This window comes from Natator depressus, chromosome 1, assembly GCF_965152275.1.
Source record: "Natator depressus isolate rNatDep1 chromosome 1, rNatDep2.hap1, whole genome shotgun sequence".
NCBI classification, from domain to species: Eukaryota; Metazoa; Chordata; order Testudines; family Cheloniidae; genus Natator; species Natator depressus.
In genome coordinates this window covers 122,222,769-122,245,317 of record NC_134234.1, presented here as the reverse complement: position 1 = coordinate 122,245,317, position 22,549 = coordinate 122,222,769, and the positions used below count along the sequence as shown (strand labels likewise).

The 22,549-nt window shown below is 42.6% G+C and overlaps 1 protein-coding gene across 2 annotated transcripts in view; it reads left to right on the top strand.

Annotated features, from left to right (window-relative positions):
• PPP2R3B (protein phosphatase 2 regulatory subunit B''beta) overlaps positions 1-7,450 on the top strand; it is an 88,583-nt gene extending 81,133 nt beyond the window's left edge. Inside the window, exon 14 of one of the 2 annotated variants that reach the window (XM_074965997.1) lies at positions 6,236-7,450. In XM_074965997.1, coding sequence (XP_074822098.1) covers positions 6,236-6,380 — 145 coding nt within the window. In that variant the 3' untranslated portion in view covers positions 6,381-7,450. The remainder of the gene's footprint in view (positions 1-6,235) is intronic. The other variant, XM_074966007.1, reaches the window with a different exon arrangement.
• The last annotated feature ends 15,099 nt before the right edge of the window (positions 7,451-22,549 follow it).

Genomic DNA, 22,549 nt, shown 5'->3' with positions numbered 1-22,549 from the left:
ACCACTGAACTAGTTGAAATCACTAGGTGAGCCCCTGGAACCAGAGTTTGTTGAAGTGCTAAACCAGCAAGTGTGCAGAGAATTTTTTTTTTTTCAATTTATTCAACTAGTTCAAGTCAGTGACTAGCATATTCAAAGTTAAGAAGCCAGTTGGGAGTTGTAAAAACAAGAGAGCTTTTTTTCTCTTCCAATCTATAAATACAAATTTGATATGAAAATATGAGATCTTCTAGTTCTAAAATCTTGAGGGACAAGGTGACCAGAAACAAATCAGTTCAGTAACTACAGATAATGCTTCCTTTGTCTAATAACTCCATTTTAAATGCAAAATGTTTTGATATACCTTTTTCCTTGTGTCCAGCACATTTAAGGTAGTTCTAGTTTTTTAAAATGCTGTTTTATGCATTTTTAATTGAATTTGAATTTCCATCCAAATAGAGCTTGACAGAATTCACAAGTTAAGTTTTTTAATCTAGTAAAAAAAGGTAACCTCTCTAATTTCTTAATTAAATGTGTTTAAATATAGTGTATCCTCCTGGTTAGCAAAAAGAAGCACCAAATTTAATGTAAAGGCTATATTTAGTTGCAAATCAGTGTATTTTAATGGTTACCAACCAAAGAGAATGTCTTTCCTTAAGAAAATAAACTAATATATAAATGCAAAATACAATTAAAATTGATGACTTAAATCAGAAAGCAGGAAACCTAGATTTAAGTCATGATTTAAAGCACATGGTCTGGACTTCCCTGAGCCCCTGAATGCCAGATGCTGGGACTGGACGACAGGGGATCACTTGATGATTGCCCTGTTCTGTTCATTCCCTGTGAAGCATCTGCCCTTGGCCACTGTTGGAAGATAGGATACTGGGCTAGGTGGACCATTGGTCTGAGCTGGAGTGGCCATTCTTATGTTGATTTAAACAGGTCCCCCGATTGAAACTACCAATATTTATAACTTACTGATCTTTTTTTTTTAATTGGGCTTTTATGCCTAGATCCTACATTATCAATTTAGAGACCATTGGCTTGGAAGTGCCAAATGAATATATCTCTAATGCAGCAAAACTAGGACAGCTACTAAAATCCATGTGTACAGTAATAGGTTGAAGTTGGCACGTGAGTTTCTAGAAGACTCAAAGCAAACAAATATTAGTGTTTAAGGAGTAGGACAAGACAAGTTGTTTTGTAGTCAATTTAGAGTTGGCTCACAGTTTAAATGCTGTTAAAACAAGGTTTTATAAAACCAAAGACCAGTAAAAATGTTTTTACAATTTTAATATTCCAAAGAAACAGTTAAATAAACCTTTTCTCTGTAGTGTAAGAACCTGAAAATGAAGCAGACTTCATTTGACTTTGTTGAGGCCAAGAGAAATGCAAGATTATAAATAGTGATGAGTAAACTGATTTTAAAATAGAGCTTTTCTTACAATAGATGACGAAATTGGCATATGGCTTTAAGTTACTGCAGTATATAAAGGAACTAATTAGCCTCCTGATCTCCTGTTTACTTTTGTAAGTGGTAATGTTGGCCTTTCTTGATGTATGCAACTCTCTGAAAATCCAAATTTGTTTTTAAATTCAGCATAAAGTTTGTTCCAATTAATCCTTTGGGAATATCAGTGGTGATATTCAGTACAGTCCTATCTAGAAACAGGGCATTCCAGTACAGATTTTAACCTTTCTTTTTTAGATTGAGAATTCCTATTAATTTGAATGGTGTTTGGAAAGTGAGAGGAAAAAATAAAGGACCTAGACAAAAATATTTTACCTATAAAACTTTAAATAAATCTGTCTGAAGCTTCTGATATGGTGGGTGTGTGGGCTGGGCTCCTTAGTAATTGAGAAATAACCAAAGTACTGCATAAATGCTGGCATATGGGCAACTTGAGGAGTGTTTGTTTAAATACCCTTTTGAGTATATGGGTGTCTTAAACCAGGAATAATAGTGGTAGTGCAGGATGAACATCTTATTTACTCTCATCCAAAGTGCAGATATCTTCTAGCATGGAATAGAAATTGGTTAACTTCGCAGTATAGGACAGTGTCTATGGGCTGCCACCACTTATGACTGAAAAAAGTTTTTGCCACCTCTTTCCTTACTGCGCCATGTGTGCACAGTGGCATAAATGCAAAGAGTACATTCTGGATGTTTACTTTTTTCGAAAAATCTATTTCAGTCTCCAAAAGAAGGAATTAATGGTGTAGAAGACTGTAAATTATAGTGTCTGTTAGGAACCCCATAATCATGGCTGAAGAGTCACTTTCATTGTAAACCCTTGTTTTCAGGCACTTATAAGTGAAAAATTTAACCTTTAGGATGAAGTTTCTCATGCTTGTTCTCAGCCATGTAATGAATATTTTGGGAAAATTGAGATTGTTTGGCTGCTTTTTAGGATTATCTGAATATGAAAAGATGTCTCATACTGAAGACGTTTTCCAATGCATTATTTTGTGCCCCAGAACTCAGCTTCTTAATTTACAATATCCATCAACTGAATCTTAAATGGGGACAAATATTCTGATGTATGAAAATTTATTCTGATTACAAAGAATGAAACAAAGTACTAAATATTTGAATTCTGTGCATACACAGTGTGGACATTCCATTGTTTAACACACCAAGCTGTGGGGTTCCACTTACATGCTTATAAATATCCAGGACTTTGCCACATTGATTTTAGTGATCAAGGTTAAGACTGAGCCTTTATAGACCTTAACTAGGTATCCTTATTTCTGAATTCACAGTCACTGTTTACCTTCTCTTCGAAGGTACCTGAAACTTTACAGCCAGGGACTCCATGATAGAGCCTGACAGACATGGTGGACCCATTCAGATATTACGTTAGCAGTAAATTCAGTCTCTAATTCTCTCACCTCTACCTTAAATTGCCATAGCTGGGACCACAGTAACCATGGTGGCATCTAGCTGCCCCCATTCTAAAATTTCTAATATCTGGGATGCACAGAACAACTTGGATGTGAGATCTTGTGATCGTGTGTGTGCGTTTTTGGAAACATATTGAAAAACTAATGCAGTTGTGTTGCTTAATTGTGCCATCTCTTACTTTTTTTATAGTGGCCGTGACTAGAATCAGCATTTCTATATTGCTAGCTTTCAGCACTGCTGTCACCCAGCTGTTCTGCCTCTCGAAACAAAATGTTGAAGGGCCACACTTAAAGCACTGCCACCAGCATATTGCACTGATCCTTTACAGTGTGAGTGTGTGGGCAGTGATTGTCACTGAGACAGGTGCACATGTACTAGAGTGATGAGAGCCATAGAAAAGCCTATAAATAAACAAAACTCTATTCTCTTCTAGAAATTCAAGAGAAAATTCTGAAGTAGGGATCTCACCTCTGCTTAGCTCACTCTATATAAATGGCTGCTGTAATAATCAATTTTCCAGCTTTTAAGACTTCTCACAAGTCCATTTCTGACCAGTAGCGCAATTCACTTGCTGTGAGACTTCTGCTTCTGTCTTCCCTAGCCAGCTTCCATGCTGTCACCTACTTGTGTGCCCCGCCTGCTGGTCTACTGAAGAAACATGATGCTAGTACAAACAATGGTAACAGCATTAAAGATGGGATTTTTCTGTGAGCAGATTCTCTGGTTGGTATACCGTACTGTGACAGCCTGGCCTACTGGAAATTCACTCCAGGGAGGACAGGTGGAGCCATGGCCTATCCAACAGGGGAGGGCATCTTTAATTACCTTTATGCTGTGGGCTCTGCCAGTGGAGTTCTACCTTGTATTTTAAATCAAAATGGCAGATTTTGGTCTTTCTCTAGATCCCACTTTTTGTTCCACTGAAAACGGAGGTGTTTTGTGTCTTATCCCACTTAGAAAGTTGTATCTCCCACATGGCTGATTCTGACTAACCTGGTATTCAAAGGGAAGAAGAAGGGTAACTGAGCTCTTTTTGTACTTTATCTGATCAACAAAGTATATGGTTGGAAGGAATGTGGGGGTGGCGGGCATCTATCTTTTTTTCAGCTCTTCTTTTTCACATTGGCATTCCCAAACTCTGGCTAGCAGACAAATACGTTTTGTGAGCAAAAACTTACAGAAAGGATGCTTCTTTGGAGGGACTGAGCTCTGCTGACCAGACAGTCCACCAAGTTGTGCCTGTAAAACTTGTGAAAATCTGGGTCAGTACTCCTATTCAGAGTGTCTGTGTGACAGGTACTGTTCAGTAGTAAGTCCAATAGCAAGTGTGGATTTCAGCCCCAGCCTGGAATAGGCTGCAAAGAAATTAATAGCAACAGTACTATTAAAGCTTTCTTACTGGACTGTGTAATTGCACAGTCCCTCACAGATACCCAACTAAAGTTGTGCAACAATTTAAAATGAGTATTTTTACACACAGATCTAGTCTCTGTTCTGTAACCAGATGGACATAATGTGAAAGGGTGTTAATCAGTGAATTCTGTCTTCTCGGCACCATTTGCCGTGAGCCAATTAATATAAGTGAGAAGCAGTGGATCTGAGAAATTACACTTAAGTTTTTAAGGCTTTTACACACTTGTCAGGGAAAATTGACTCATGTGTTCTATTTTTTATTTGTTTAAAGTAGAAACTTTACCCTCTCCCACTCCAGCACAGGCACATTTACGTAGCTGTGTGGCTAAATCCCATCTAGCCCTTGAAATATCTCTGCTAACATTTATAATGTTTAGAGTTGTGTGGAGAACAAATTTTGTTTCATGGAAGATTTTGAAATTTTCTTTCATTCCAGTGTAGAAACCTAGAATTTCTAAACTTTGTGAAAGAAAATTCTGAAATAAAAATTAATTTGAGATTGATTGAAATGTTTCATTTCAATTTTGACATTATAATGTGATACAAAATTTAAAATTCAAAGTCGTTATTGAAAGGAAAAATTGAAATGTTTTGTCCCAAAAAATGTCAAAATGGGATGTTCTGGCAGTGTGAAAAACTTTTTTCATTTTCTCTTCTATATGAAATTTTGATGAAATCAATACAATTTCACAGTATTTCATTTGAGATGAAGATGAATTCTCTGAGGGAAAATGATTACACCTAACTTTTTCTGACCAGCTGTAATATTAATGTCATTCTATTTTAGGGTTGTCAAGTGGATTCCTGGTATAAAAACCGTATAGGCTGAGGGGTAATCTTTGATCTGTCAGTTGCTGGAAGAATGATCTTGTGATTTGCCACGTAATGCCACTTTAGGGTGTGATCCAAAGCCCATTGAAGGCAATGGAAAGATTCCCACTAACTTCAGTGGGGATTGGATCTCTTTAGTGTCTCTGTGTACCAGCTTGTCCTTGCTGTTCCTTGTTGAGGAGGCAACAGACAGAGCAACTGTTCTCAGTAAGTGCTCAAAGTGCTCCTTTCTGTAGGAAGACAGCATCTGTGCAGAATGATGGCATTCAGTGGTAGTTTGGATGACAATTGTGAACCTAAGATACCCCTGGCTCAGAAAATGACTGAGGCATGATAAATGAGGTATTTTTAAACTGGCCATGAGATGCACTGCTTCCTGGGTGCTAGAAACTGGTGGTCATTCAGAAAACTTCTTAGAATTCTCTCAGTTTTGGAGTGGGATGCCCAGTTAAAGCAATGGTGCTGAAACTGATCTTTCTGGATACTGCCAAAATCAGTGGAAATCATTCCCTTGATCTGGATACATTTAGCATTTATCAAGTAGCTATTTGTCATTAATGGAAAAAAGTTGCTTTTGTTTTCTCGCATCTGCTTTGTTTGACTTACCACCTGCTTTCTACCACTGGGTTGCTGTGGCTTCTTCCTCATTAGGCGCACTTTTAATAACATTGTAGCTTCACTATCTTTCACATTTCGATATGTTTCCAAATCTAATTTCTACCCTTCTAAAGAAGGGAATTTGTTTCTTGTCAAGTACATGTATGTGGGGCATTTGGCAGTCTCTAGCTCTGACCTATCTTATGAGCTCGAGTCCTTTTAACTGATTCAATTCCTAGTATGTCTGGTGTAAATTTTATGAAAAGGGATACGAAATCTCATAACGTTTGACCTAGAGAGTAAATTAGCCAATACAACAGCCATGGTAACTTCCTTGAGTGTTGCTATATTCAAACCTAAGTTTACTTACACTTATGTGCTACTTAACTTTTGTGGGAAGTAAATCTCTTAAAGAAGGTGCATCACTAGTACACTAATGCCTGCCCACTTCCTTGTGATTCTGGACCCTTCTTTAATTCTTCTTTTTATTCCTTGTCTCTTTCCTAGTTATGAGGCAGAGCTGAATCCTGTAGACCATCAGAAGGCCAATGTCCTAAAATTTCAGATGGAGAAAAGACCTTTCTTTGAAATGCCATCCCATCTGGCTGATGTAGACTTGGATGACTATGATTATGAAGAGGACTTTGAGTGATTCTGATAACACTTGCAGAAGGAAAAGGACAGTCTGCAGCAGGTCTGCTACACATGTATAAAAATTCAGTGGATTTGTCTTGACAGAAAGTAAACTTAGTTCTTTGTGCTACAAAATTAATTAGGTTATCATTTAAAGAAAATGAAGTGCATTTGTATGGAATGACACAACTTTTTTGTATTTATTCAGTAGTTTATAGCTTGTAAAATAGATTAAAATATTTATTTATAGATGTTGCATAATTCCGTAATGGAAGAGTAACCATATTTGAGTTTTTCTGTAAAGTACTCTATTGGTTTTAAGAAATGACTATATAATTCTCTCTAGAGTTGATACATAGTGCACTGACCACCTTCATTCTGTACCTGTGAACCGAAGTCCCTGTGCTAGGATGGAAAATAAGGAGACTGCTTGTGCAGTGCTTGTGCTCTCATGGCAAAAATCTAGTAACAGTATCATTGGTAAAAAGAATGAGAGTAGCTGTGAGTGACTGATTTGGCTCAGTATTTTTGAGTAGTTTCACTGGACAAGCCGAATACATTAGTGCACAACGTAGCTTCTCCTCTTTCCTTTCCACCCCTTCATTTTATTTGCCCCAACTTTAACTTTGCCCTTTTAAACTTCAAGTCCTTTCATTGATGTCCATTCTCGAATACCGAAGTCTGTTTTAGTGTTCATACTTGACGCCAAAATGGGTATTTTACTCCATGTAGAAGGAACCAATTTTTTTAAACCTTGTATAAATGTTACTTGATCTGTGATGTGCACTAATTTGTGGGCATTCAGTGTTTGTTTGTTCCTCCTTTTCAGTGGTTAGCTATTGACACATTCCATAAATATTCAAACAAATAGTGTCACAGCAGCTTGAAATTGTCTTCTCACCTGCCTACCTATGGCAAGAGATTGCTTACTAGACAAGTTGACATTTGTTACTCAATTAAATCATAAGGTTGTAGTGCCTTGAAACGTACGTGAGAATTTAGGTATGGAACGTTTTCAGCAATACTTTACTGCTAAACAGATTTTCATGTAAAATGTACAAAAAGATGTAAGTTATTTTTGTTTGCGGTGTAAATCTGTTTAAAATGTTTAAAGGATCATGTTTGTATTTTCAAATAAAGATTTTCATACATGTAATCTACTTGTACTCACTCATTACAGACAGCAAATGTCTTAGTATTTTAATTTCAAGATGCCTTATAAAAAATATTACAGGTTATCCATGTGTGTACACGCTTCTTTAAAGCTTGAATCAGTTTGGCATACTTATTCAGAACTAAAATCTGAAAAAAACCGTAGGAGTTTTTCCACTACTTGAGGAAGGCAATATGTTTCGAAACTGCAGGAAGGTTGCTGTACAAAATGATCAGGATATTGTGTGATGATCGAAGATACTTCGTAACCCAAGTTATCTCTCAATGTCACATAATGAAAGAATACCCTTTTTGTAACATGAGCTCTGGTGTTGATTTCCAGTACCAGAGTGTAATAAGAGAAAATGCAAGCAGCATTCTAATCACTTAATCAGGATTATAAATAGAACCCAATCTACAAGTTATTGTCTAGTGGAAGTTCACACAAATCTAAGTTCTGCAGTCTTGTAACACTTTGCAGTCACCAACGAAGTCTGACCCTGAAGCCAAATTTCTCAGCAGGGCTCCTACAGACTTCATTTCAAGCTTCATCCTTCATGGTATTCAGGGGGTCATGACGATTTGCTTTGCCATGAGTACGCTGACTTCACAGTGCAAGCTCAGCTACAACTTTGAAACATGAAGGTTGTAGGCTGTTGTGCTCCCCACCACCTGGCTCCCTTATAGAAGCCAACTTGTAAAAGCATTTGTAAACATAGGCGTGCTTCTAATGGCCTAGTTCTCCTCAGAGCTGATATTCCTGCGCTTAAAGTGCAGCTCTAGTCTGAAAAATGACAAAGTACAGTAGTATGAGGTTCCTATGTTAGACCTCTCAGCAGTGGCTTTTTTTATTTTTTTTTTAAATGGCCTGTTTTACATAGAGAATCTGTCGTTCTGGTCTTCTTTCACTGCCAGTGAGAGGTTCTTTGAGTTACTGGCTGTGTGCACACCTAATGTGGAGAACCCATAAGGACTTGTGCTCTTGATTAGAGATTTTTCATCAGCAGTGTTCACCATGCTTGCATGCTATACATCCTCAGACAAAGGGTATATGGGGTGAGGCAGATATGCTGCCTTTTTTTCCTACATACGTTATGTCCAAAACTCTGCCAGACCTTCCACGGTTCCTTCTGCCTCAGCGACAAGCATTCCAGCAGTCTCTGCTGCCTTGGAGAGTCTTATGTCCTGTTGAATGGAAGGTGTGCTTTGGCTTCAAGAGTAGATCCAGGACGGGGAGGGAGACAAATTAGTTACTCCTTACAGAGAACTGCTTGAGACCTTCAGGGTGTCATGTGTGTCCCCCCAATACATTAGCCTCAAACTCCCAGGCCACTCTAGCAACTTCTGCTTGGATTCCAGTGAGCCAAGACTAAAGGCTGGCTTGAAAGTCTCTCCAAAAAAGAAAAAACTTCAATCCCCTGACAGGGAATCTGAAGGAAAGGGAAAACTTGCTCTAGAGGCCCACGGCGAATTCACGTCCTGGTATGGATACAGCTGAGGCTCCTACCTTATGGTACAGAGATGTCGGTTCTGAGGAAGAGAAACTTCCAGAGTGCATATGAAGAAGTCTTGGGATAAACAACCTCTATCAGTACTGTTGTGTCCCATGGATCATCCAAGCACAAGGGCACAGAGAAATCACTTCTGTCCTCAACCAAGCAACCTCTGAGCCGTGGGCATAAGGAGCATACAGGCCAACCATCAATATCATTCCTGCTACTGTTTGATTCACCTCATACTGAGGAACAGTGCTCTGGATCATCTGTACTGACCACTTTCTTCTATCATGAGAATCTCTGAATATTGGAAAAACATGAATCCCCTCCACTGAGAGGCACAGAGGGATTTTCTGCTGGTATCAACATACCTGCTTCCACTGACACTGCAACCACCCCACTCCTGGTGCTGCTGCACCCTCTTCTCTTCCCCCCACCTCCCCCCCCCCCAAACTCTGCATCCAGTACCAATATGGATGCTGGCAACAACTTGACCACTGCTACCCCTAGCTCATCCATTGGATGTGAAATGACACTTCCTCAGATGTTTGTCTAGTATTCCATCACCTTCCCATTCCAGCCTCCCTCCATTTGACATCAAAAGCCCTGTCTTTGGTTCCAGGAAAAGCCAGTTTTCAACCAGTATATGCAGGCCTCACCAGAGGGTGGTAGCTCGCTGGAGGTGTTTACAACTTAAGTGATTCACCTTAATCACCCCTGACTGTTCTTTGGCAGAACTGTGGCAACCCTTCCCCACCCCACACAGTTGTATACAATCACAGTAATACATGATTAATAAGCTTAATACAATGTTGCCCCCAACATACTGTATGTGGTCACAATAGCTGTCACAATGTCCTCCTATCACTAGCCCATGCCATCTGGCAAACACCACCTACCATCTTGCCTACATGGTAAGAGGGCTGATACAAAGTACTACATGCTGGCCAAGAATGCACTTTGCTCCTAACTCAGCCCAAATTCTGTGGTGGTCAATGCTGTTAAGAGAAACAGACATCAGTCCAGATCAGCTCCTCATTGCAAGGATTTCAAGCGCCTGGAATTGTTTGGCTACAACTACTGAGCCATGGCAAAATATGACTACGTGAACTATAGCATGTTCTCTTATTTTATTGACCAAATGCCACATGACTCGAAGGACCATTTCCAAGCCTTCATCTTTGCATGTCAGTTGACTATCAAAGCTTCTTGGCAGGTCTCTCGCTGCAGCTGACAGAATACCTCACTCAAGATTTGTGAGAGTCCTATGCTCACGTCCAGCTCAGTTCACCCCACCCCAACCACTCATGAATACAGACTGCTCCGGGCTCAGTTTGGAAGCTCACCTCCAGGACTTTCAGTAGGAATATACTACCAACTACCTGCCAAGGATGGTGATAGTGACTGTGAAATGCTCAAGGAGATTAAAGAGTCTATAAAAATAGAAATTTCAGCACAGATGAGGGATTTCAACTATCCTCATATTGACTGGGTACATATCACCTCAGAAGGGGATGCAGAAATAAAGTTTCTAGACACCATTAATGACTGCTCCTAGAAACAGTCAGTCCTGGATCCCATAAGGAGCAAGGCAATTCTTGCTTTAGGCCTAAGTGGAGCATAGGCTAAATCAAGAATTGCCTTGCTCCTTATGGGTTCCAGGACTAACTACTCCTAGAAGCAGTCATTAATGGTGTCTAGAAACTTTGAATATAGCTGAACCACTCAAATAGCAACCATAGTAACCCTGTCAGGGGAGGAGGGAAACACCAAAGAAGCCCACCACAGTAGTAGTAGACTTCAGAAATGCGAACTACACAAAAATAAGGAAGCTAGTTAAAAGGAAATTTAAAAGGACTAGTCACATGAGTGAGATGCCTGCAAGCTGCATGGAAATGTTTAAAAAACCCCATAATAGAGGCTCAAATTAAATGTATACCCCAAATTAAAAAGACTAGTAAGACCAAAAAATGCTACCCTGGCTAAACAACAGAGTAAAAAATGGTTAAAGGCATCCTTTCTCTCTTTCTCAGTAGGATTTGACTTCCAATTTGAAAAGCGTAAACTCTGGCAACTCAAGTGTAAAAGTACATTTAGGCAGGCCAAAAGAGAATTTGAAGAGCAATTAGCAAAAGATTCAAAAGCTAACAGCAAAAACAAATTTTGAGTACATCAGAAGCAGGAAGCCTGCCAAACAATCTGTGGGACTACTGGATGATTGAGGTGCTAAAGGTGTCTTCACGGAAGACTAGGCCATTGCAGAGAAGCTCCATGAATTCTTTGCATCAGTCTTCACTGCAGAAGATAGGCAGATTCCCACAACTGAGGTGTCATTCTTAGGTGACACATCTGAGGAACTGTCCCAGATTGAGGTGGTTTTGGAACAAATTGATAAATTAAACTAATTAGTCACAAGGACCAGATGATGATCACCCATTTGAGGGAACTCAAATATGAAATTGCTAAATGAACTATGGTGTGTAACCTATCACCTAAATCAGTTTCTGTACCAATTGATTGGAGGATAGTTAATGATGCCAATTTTTTAAAAAGGCTTCAGAGCTGATTCTGACAATTACAGGATAGTAAACCTAACTTCAGTACCAGGCAAACCAATTGAAACTGTAGTAAACAAAATTATCAGAGACATAGATTAACACGATTTGTTGGGGAAGAGTCAACATGGTTTTTGTAAAGGGAAATCATAGGAATTCTTTGAAGAGTGTCATCAATCACGTGGACAAGGGTGATCCAGTGGCTATAGTGTACTTGGACATCCAAAAAGTCTTGGACAAAGTCCCTCACCAAAGGCTCTTAAGCAAAGTAAGCAGTCACGGGATAAGAGGACAGGTCCTCTCATGGATCAGTAACTGGTTAAACGATAGGAAACAAAGGGTAGGAATAAATGGTCATTTTTCAGAATGGGGAGAGGTAAATAGAGTCCCCCTGGGATCTGTATTTGGACCAATGCTATTCAAAATTATTTATGAATGATCTGGAAAAAGGGGTAAACAGTGAAATGGCAAAGTTGCAGATGATACAAAATTACTCAGGATAGTTAAGTCCAAACCGAAGTGCGAAGAGGTACAAAGGAATCTCACAAGATGGGGTGATTGAATTTCATCTGCCCTTTTTTTTTTTTTTTTTTTTTTTTTTTGGCTCAATGTTGATCAATGCAAAGTAATGCACATTGGAAAACATTATCCCAACTATACATACACAATGGTGGGGTATAAATTAGTGTTACTGCTCAAAGATCTTGAAGTCATTGTGGATAGTTCTCTGAAAACATCTGCTCACTCTCCAATGGCAGTCAAAAAAACAAACAGAATGCTACGAAAGGGAATAGAAAATGAGAGAAAATATATTATATAGATCCATGGTATGCCCATACCTTTAATACCCATGTGCAGTTCTGATCCCCCAAGATCAAAAAAGATTATTACAAATGGAAAAGGTAAAGGAAAGGGCAACAAAATGATTGATCTGGCACAGCTTCCACCTGAGGAGAGATTAAAAAGACTGACTATTCATCTTGAAAAAGAGAGAACCTAGGTGGGATATGATAGAGATCTATAAAATCATGAATGGTATGGAGAAAGTAAATATAGAAGTGTTATTTACCCCTTCGCATACCTCAAACCCCAGAGGTTACCCAATGAAATTAATAGGCAGAAGGTTTAAAACAAACTTCTTCACACAAGGCCCAAACTGGGGAACTTGTTGCCAGGGGATGTTATGAAGGCCAAAAGTATAGCTGGGTTCAAAAAAGAATTATGTAAATTCATTGATGCTAGGTCCATCAATGGCTATCACCCAAGATGGTCAGTGATATGACCCCATGCTCTGGGTGTCCCTAGGCTTTGACTGCCAGATGCTGGGACTGGATGACAAGGAATGGATCACTTGATGATTGCCCTTTTCTGTTCATTCTCTTTGAAGCATCTAGTACTGGCCACTGTTGGAAGACAGGATATTGAGCTAGATGGACCATTGGTCACACACAATATGGCCATTCTTATGTGCTTATGACTTAGGAGCACAAGGGAAGTGGACTTGCCAGTAGCTGTCACTTCACAGCAATCTCCTTGAGGTCAGGGAAGTTTGTACACATGCCTTCATTTCCTACCCAAGATCAAGGACCACTCAATAAGGGGCATGATGGACAGCAAGGAGAAGCAAGATCCCAATCTTTATGTGGAGAGGTAATAAAACTTGGGAATTGCAGCATAACCCTCCAAATCAACATACCAGCTCTCCAGAACACCTGAGCAGATGTTTCAGTGAGGATCATGAATGGGAGCTAAGCTTTCAGGAGCTGTTTCACCTGGAACTCCCCAAAAGATACACCTCTTTACGATGCTATCCAACATGAAACGCTGATGTTTTGTTTGAGGGAAAGTCTCAGACATAACTCGTTAAGAGAGAGCTTCCCCCATCCTGGCCTCGAGCTCTACTAATATTTATCTTCCAACACTGTTGCTATTCAGGGTCCCTAACAAACTGGAACAGGAGAAAGCAGTAATCATCCTCCTAGCACCAACATGGCTAAGGCAGGTATGGTTCCCATATCTCATTTCTGCAACATGCAGGAGATCAGACTAGATGATCATGATGACCTTAAAGTCTGATTTGCCAGTCTTTGCCTTCCTTTGGTGGTAGACCTGCTGACACAAGAATCAGGCACCTTAGCCCACCCATCTCTTCTCACCATCCTTCAAGCCATGGCTCTTGGGTGTAAAACAGGGACTGTTCTATCATGTGGTGTTGAAAAGCTACCACAAGAAAAACTTACCTGCAGAAGAGGAATAATTTCCAGAAATCATAATCTCCTTCTGAGTCTCACCTTTCTTATGTTCTCGACTGGCTGTTGAACTTTAAAAACTGCATTTGTCATTAAACTTAAAGTCCACCTTGCTGCCATTACAGCCTTCACCTACCAGTTGAAGAGTTTTCAGTATTTCTGCATCAAACCACTGCAAGATTAACCAAGGGCTCATCCAACCTTTTTCCTCATGTATGGGAGCCCACTCCACCTGTGAGCTTAACTTACTTCTCAATGGCTTGAGGAAATCTCTCTTTGAATCCATTGGTGGTTGTTCTCTGCAACACTTAGCATTCAAAACCCCATTTCTTGTAGCCATCACTTCAGCCAGGAATTGGGAGCACTTATGGCTGATCCACCATACACATTATTCTACCATGACAAAGTGATTCTACATCTCCATCTTACTTCCTACTGTCACAGGGTACAGCCCTCATCGATAGACTGGTGCCTCCTTGTGGTTCTCCTGGGGATTAGCTCGGGGCCAACGCCCACATCCACCGTCTGCACACTGGAACTTTGTCTCTGCTCCTGCCTATGGCTCTTCTCTCAGTTCCCAAAACTGCAGCATCCGCTTCTCGACTCAGCCCTCCAGGTAGGTCGCCACCTGTGTTTTCCCCTTCTGGTGGAATCTGTCCAACAGTCCAGCCACTTCCGCAGTGGCAAGTGGGGGGAGGGACGGGACCCAGGACCGCCCACTACTCCAGGGCCCAACCCAGGGACGCTGTAAATAGCTGCCTCCTGCTGCTCCTCTGTAACCTCGGTCAATGCTGCTCTATTTCCCTGGGCCACTTCCCCATGGCCCCAGGACCTTCTTCGCCCTTATCTCAGGGCACTCAGCTGCTCAGTCCCAGGAAACAGCCACTGTTCTGTCCAGAGCACTTACAGTTCTCTCAGCACTCCAGGGTCCCGAGCCTCTGTTTGCCAGAAGCTGGGAATGGGCGACAGGGGATGGATCACTTGATGATTACCTGTTCTGTTCATTCCCTCTGGGGCACCTGGCATTGGCCACCTGGGCTAGATGGACTTCTGGTCTGGCCCAGTATGGCCATTCTTATGTTTTTACTGCAGTCCTTACTCCCTGGACTCCCAGCAGCAACAGACCCTGCTCTGCCTTGTGGCTCTTTTTATGTGGGCCTGCTGAAACTGAAGGTAGAATTTGGTTTTACTGTTGGAACTTAATTCTAATGATATATGAACCAGAACAGAAGTCAGCATACTGTCCTATAGCTGTCGAAACTTTGCAGGGCTACAATGAACAGAAGGGATAAGAAAATACTGAGTCCACACAATGCACATCTTTTCAGTAAAGATGCTTTTTAGTTCACCAATTTAATGTGTCTGGACATGTCTTGTACGGGGTGGGCCTAGCCAGGATGCTATTTCTAGCTATCGTGGATTATCTACCTCATCAGCTAGATAATTTGTGGTGAGCTCATGTTTCTAACTGTAACTGAACCTGATCCACCAGCTCAGAATGGAAGACTGCCCCAGCACAAAAGGATGTTATGTAAATACTTGCTTCATAGTACTCACATTTGTGTTTTCCTTAGGAAGGTAAATCTGTGTCTTGGGCTGCCATTTTCATGTTTGTGAAAGCAAGTCCAGCATGGACTATGCAATCAGTGAGGTGACTAAACCAAAATGCCTGCCAGATGTAATTATGTGTATAGCGTAGTCTCACCTTTGCTAAAGCATCAATTACAAAAACTCAACTTGTTAACACATGGCCGGAAAAAAAATCGTTTATTTTTCTTTTTGGTTACATCTGTCACTTGTAAGGTAAAGTAGGATGCTGGGGTTGCTAATGTCTCATTTTCCAGATTTGTTGCAGAAATGGCTAATGGACTGTTCCGCAGCCTGACCTGCTATGTAAACTTAAATATATGCTCTAGAAACAGTGCCCAAAGGGGACAGACAAAACCACCACCCAGATCTTAGCTCATCTCCATGGCTGTATTTCTCCTCATACATACCTTGGAATAGCAACTGCTATCTCCTAAACTTACACAGCCTGAGCAGCTGTTTCACTGCTTCATAGGTTTGGCTGGAAGAGCCTTATCATAGCAAATCGTAGCCCACACCTCTTCTAACAATGGGGATTTGGACCCTGAAGGGTTCTACAGCTACATGTGAACTGTCTATCAGAGAAAAATGAAGGCCTGTTGCCCTAGCAGTAAGGTGTGGAAGAAGAGTGTGTGACAGAAGTTAAATGTATAACTCACCCTATACTTGAACTAAGCTATTTGGCTCTATGTAGGGCTAAGCCCTTATGTGCTCTAAGCTGCTCCAGCTGAACATGGCAGCACCCTGGAAATCCAGTGGCAGATTCAGGTGCATTCAGCATTGGGCAGAGTTTTAAATTTCTATCTTACTGACCTTAAATTTTCCATTTTAAGGTGCTTGTGTTGATTACAGAAGTGTTCTGAGGGAGGGAGAAACAGGAGATGCAAGCCAGTGGGTTCTGGCAGTTGAATAGGAGAGAGCGGGGGCTTTTGGCCCTGTTTACTTAATTCTCCACTGCAAACATGCTGCATTTAGAGTATTGTAACTTCAAAAAAGAAACAGGAACCAAGTTTGGTTTTGACACTGTTTATTTTTACAGTTAGGAATCAAACACGGAAAAAAAAATCTGAAATTACCAAAGCTGGTCAGAAAAACACAGCGCAATTTAGAAAGCACGGGAAAGATGATGAAGGTTCAGGAGCAACTGGATCTCCCAAGCTGCCTTTTAGGGATCAGTTCACCTTTCCAATGAACAGATGAAAAATCTGATAGCATCAGTGACCAAAACAATTTTCAATACTCAATGGAAAAAACATTACTCTTTAAAAGTCTATAGTCTACATTTACACTATATTCTTCAATTGTTGTTTTTCTAGTACAAATCTGAGGAAAAAGCAAATTCCATTGCACATATAAATGTTCTCCTGGCATCTCTTCCCTCTCTCTCTCCCCATCTCACGCATGCCCCTCCAGCCCCCATGACTAGTTATCTTGTTCTTCTGGAACAGGAAGGCAGGATACAATCCCTAGGAGTAGGCATGTTGTGTTCCCTCTATAGTAATTGCGCATTCTGCCACTTGCAGATAAAGGGTTTTGGAACTGAACTGGTTGCCTCACATCTCTGAGTTAGTGCCCAGCAGAATGTTGCCCCACCCAAAATTTTGATGAAAATTATTGTCTTACAGGCTCTGCATTTAGTGACTATATTTAAACAAGCCGGATGTCTTATAAAAATTCCCAAGCTAATAAGGAGAAACAGGAAATCAGTGAAGTTCAGTCAGAGTTCCTAACTCCCGTATTACCAGAAGCCTCACAGCAGTCAGGTCAGAAGTAACACTGGAGCGATTTACCATAGTGGTAATAACTGCTTCCAGTTGCATGGCTAAAGCTGGAGATTTGGCTGGGGTGTCATTTGCTATTTAGCTATTAAGTATCCAAAGATCTTTGTCCAGTTGACTTGGAGGCCAGTACCAGGAAGAGGAGGTACTTCAAGATGTGTGGTCCCTATTTGTATTCCAATTGTGGGGGATGTGCACGTGTGCCGCATGCCTGAGCCAGAAAGTTTCCTTAGCAGTGTTCATTGAACCACATGTGTTGTGCATCCCACGGTGCTCAGAGCCCAGGGTATAATAGGTAATGTGGGTCAACACCTCTCTGTGTCCCTCTTACCGCTGAGTAGTCCAGTCTGCAGTAGAAGCGATGGAGAGCAGGTATTGGAATACAAATAGGGACCACATTTCTCAAAGAACCTTCAGTTACAGATAAGTAACCACTTCTTCTTTGAGTGATGGGCCCTACATGTATTCCAAAAGTGGGTGTGTAGCAAGCAGTGATCAGTGTGGAGCTGAGTGCGAGAATGAGGTAGGAAGTGCCGTCTGTAGTATGGCATGGCCTACTGCTGCGTCCGCAGCCGCTGCTTGGTCAATGGCATAGTGGACGTGACTGTGTGGCTGCAGTGCCATGTTGCTGCGCAACAGATGGCTTGCCAGGAAACATCCACGAGGCGGGCCGATGTGGCTGCTTGTAGAGAGTGACTCTGTCTGGTGGCTGCACATTGGATTGTGTGTAGTATTTGCGGATGCACCTGGAGACCCATTTGGAGATTCGTTGCAAAGAGAAGCCTTGGCTCTTGGAGTGATCGGCAATGGCCACAAACAGTTTCAGCAATGTGCGGAAGAAGTGAGTCCTGCACAGATAGAATGTTAGTGCACAGCAGACATTGAGGGAATGCGGACTCTGTCTGCATGGGAGACGCATGGTTTGGGACAGAAAACAGTTAGGTGGATGGACTGATTGAGGTGGAACTCCAACACTACCTTTGGAGAAATTTAGGATGTAGGCAAAAGGAAACTTTATCCTTGTGGAACACTGTGTAAGGGTGGGTCAACCATCATGGCCACCAGTGCACTGACCTGTCGAGCTGAGATGATGGTAACCAAGAACATCACCTTCATGGAGAGATGGAGCACGTGGCCAGCAGTTCAAAGGGAGGCTTTGTGAGGGCGGAGAGAACAAGATTAAGGTCTCACGGGAGCGTGGGCTTGAATACTGGCTGGAAAGTATTGAGGAGACCCTTCATGCAACCAACTGTGGTTGAGTGTGTAAACACAGAAGCGCCATCTACTGGGAGAAGAAAGACACTGAGCACTGCCAGGTGGACCTGTATAGTGCTGAGGGCAAGGCCTGATGTTTTGAGATTGAGACGGTAGTAAAGGATAAGAGAGATGGATATTGCACTCAGTGGGTGGTGAGGTAGGTGGCCCATGAGGTGAAGTGTTTCCATTTAGCTCGGTAGCATACCCTGGTGGATACTCTCCTGCTCTGAGTAAGTATTTGCCACACCACTGGTGGAGCACCCCCATCCAAATACCAGACTGTGAGGTGAAAAGGGCCCAGACTGGGATAGCAGATTGTCCCGATTTTGTGTGAATAGACCTGGGAGCGTACAAAGGCAGAGTGGTCTGTGGGTGGAGAGGTCCGCAAACGAAAACTGATGGGGCCAGAACGAGGATATGGGTATTATGGTAGCTCAGTCCTGCTAGCCCTTGTGTAGTACTTGCGGGAAGGGGGGAAGGCGTAGCAGCAGTCATCTGACTGGGGGAGGAAAAGAGCGTCACCCTGCAAGTCTTTCCCTAAGGCTTCCCTGGAATAATAAAGGGGCTGCTTGCAGTTCTCGTGAGTGCTGAAGAGATCCCAGTAGGGGATGCCCATCGGTGGAAGAGATGCTAGAATGTGCCATCATGTAGCTCCCAGTCGTTACTGAGGTAGAGAGTCCTGCTGAGCACGTCAGCCAGGGAATTTTGATTGAACGGGAGGTAGTGTTGAAATGTTACGTGGCGTTTGATGCACCAGTTCCACAGGTTCCAGGTGTACCCCCAATCCACTGGTCTGATGCACCAGTTCCACAGGTGGATGGACTCAGAGCAGAGGGAGGGAGACTTGGTGCAGCCTTGCTTTTTGATGTACACAACTGCTGCAATGTTGTCAGAGAGGAATTGAATGTGACAGGAGCGGAGGAGAGGAAGAAATGCCTGACACACCAAATGGACTGCCCTCAGTTCTAGCATGTTTATATGCATCCTGACCTCTTGAGGCATCCAGACATGCTGGGCTGTGTGATGGTCCAGGTGTGCCCCCAACCCGCAAGGGAGGCATCTGTGGTGATGGTGGCCTCTGGGGTAGGAGGGGTGAAGTGGGTACCGACCATGATCTTGGAAGGGTTGGTCTACCAGGCGAGGGAGGCCAGCACTGGGGAACAACGAGTCTGGCCTCCAAGCAGTCCCTGCTGGGACTGTAGATAAAGAGGAGCCACATTTGGAAGCAACACAAGTGCAGATGTGCACATGGTGTCACGGAGGTACAGGCTGCCATATATCCAAAGGAGGGAGAGACAACAATGAACTATGATACATGGATTGTGGCGTAGGTCTGTAATTATGGCTGTCAGCATTGCAAAGTGGTCTGCCAGAAGGAACGCTCATGCCAGGATGGAGTCAAGCTGCGCCCGAACAAAGTTAATCATCTGCGTAGATATGAGCATTGACTTCTCCTTGTTGATGCAAATACCTAAAAACATCAGGAGAGCACCAAGGGCTAGGATGGCAGTGATGAGTTCTTGTTGCAATAGCACAACAAGGAGCCAGTCACCCTGATAGGGGTACACAAGTAGCAGAGGCAGTGTATCTGTGCCACGACAACAGTGAGGACCTTTGTGAAGACCCGGCGAGCCGCCGCTATGCAGAAAGAAATGACCCGGAATTCGTAGTGGTGGTGTCCTACACAGAAACAGAGAAATTTCCAGTGGACCAGATGAGTGTCGATATGGAAGTAGGCATCCTTCATGTCGAGCCATGAACAAGGCCCCCTGAGGAGAAGAGGGGATAATCAGTGCCAGCATCACCATGCAGAATTTGGATTTCCTGATAAAGATGTTCAGTAGTCGAAGGTCGAGAATGGGGCAGTGTGTCTGCCCTTTGGGATGAGGAAGTATGGAGAACAGAAGCCTCTTCCCAGATAGGGTGGTGGTATTTGTTCTATGGCTCCCTTCACGAGAAGGACGTCTGCTTCTTGCTGGAGAATGCATTGCTGGGAAGGGTCCCCTGGGGCTGCCCAGGAGGAGGGCTGATGTGGGAAAGAGAGAGAAATTCTATGGCGGCATATCCATTGGGATGATCTTCGGTATCCAACAGTCCATGGTGATCTTGCCCAAATTGTGGGCAAATAGGGCAAGATGGCCCCCAAAGACAACATGGAGCGCCATGGGAAGCACTGGAGAAGGTTTATGGGTCTTGACAGTTTAAAAAAATGGTCACTAACCTTCTGTAACTGTTATCCTTCAAGATGTGTTGCACTTGTCTATTCCACTGTAGATGTACGCAGGCCCCGAGCACAGTCGCTGGAAATTTTTCCCTTAGCGGCACCCATGGGGGCAGCTCAAATGCCCTCTCCTGCCATGCACTCATAGCACCAGTATAAAGCACCCAGCTGACCCCACTACCCTTATTTCCTTCTTTCCGGCCAACTCTGATATAAGGAGTAGGAGGGCAGGTCATGGAATGGAGATGTGCAACACATCTCAAACAACAACAGTTACGGATGGTTAGTAACTGTTTCTTCTTAGAGTGATTGCACATGTGCATTCCACTGTAGGTAACTCCCAAGAAGTTACATAGGTGGTGGGGCTGGAACTCATGAACATGTTGACTGCAAAACAGCTTGACCAAATTTGGCATCGGCCCTGGACTGTGTTGAGTGATGGCGTAGTGAGACGAGAACGTGTGCACTAAAGACCAAGTTGCTGCTTTGCAAGTGTCCTGAATAGGGATCTGTGCTAGGAATGCCACTGATGATGTTTGCAACCTCTTGGAATGAGCACTCAGGTTAACTGGTGGCAGAACACCCACCTGATCATAACATGTGCGAATGCATGATGTGATCCAGGACAAAATTCTCTGAGCAGAGATAGGGACACCCTTCATCCTGTCAGCTACTGCTATGAACAGTTGGGTGGATTTACAGAACGGTCTAGTACTTTCTATGTAGACGCTAGGGCTTGTCTAATGTCCAGTAAGTGAAGACACTGTTCTTCCCTATTTGCACGTGACTTCAAGTGGGGAAAAAAACTATTACTAATCTTTCTGTAACTGTTGTGCAACACATCTTGAAGAACATATCCATTCCAATGTAGGTGTGTGCACAACCTGAACATAACTGCTGGAATTTTTTCCCCAAGTGGTATCCGTTGGGTCAGCTCTAGTGCACTATGGTGCCACACACTCATAGTGCTAGTATAAAGGGCCCTGCCAAACCCTCCCCCCTTCAGTTTCTTCTTGTCGACCGCCCCCAAAAGAGGGGACGGAGCATTGGTTTTGCAATGAGCATGTGCAACTATTTCGAAGAACAACAGTTACGGAAAGGTTAGTAACCATTTTTTCTTCGAGTGCGCACACATGTCCATTCCAATGTACACAAGCAGTTGTATGGGAGGTGGGTTCTGAGTTCAAGGACAGGCTGACTGCAAGACTACATGGCGGAAGCTGGCATCGTCTTTAGTCTGCTGGATGATGGCACAGTACACTGTGAATGTGTGAACTGACGACCAGATTGCTGCCTTGCAGATGTCGTGAATCAGGACTTGTGCTAGGGAAGTAGTGGGGGAAGTTTGAGACCTTGTGGAATGAGCCATTAGATTAGCTGGGGGCAAGATGTTCACAAATTCATAACATGTCCTTAAACAAGAAGTAATCCACAATGAGATTCTGTGCAGAGATGAGGAAACCTTTTAATTCTTTCCGCTATTGCGATGAACAGCTGAGTAGATCTGCAGAATGGTTTGTATGTAGAAAGTCACGGCCGGCCAAACATCCAACAAGTGGAGGCACTGTTCCTCTCTCTTTGCATGTGGCTTAGGGTAGAAAACCAGCAGAAAGATTGCTTGACTGCAATGGAATTGTGAGATGACTATTGGAAGGAATGATGGGTGTGGTCACAAATAGACTTTGTCCTTGAAAAAAGAACATCTATGGGGACTCCGATGTGAGGGCCCAGATCTCTGAAACTCTTCTGGCCGAAGTGATAGCCAACAGGAAGGCCACTTTCCAGGAAAGGTGTAACAATGAGCACGTTGCTAGCAGTTCAAAGCAGTACTGTAAGCTTTGACAGGACAAAGTTCAGGTCCCAGGGGAGATGGACAAGGGACCTCTCACCTGG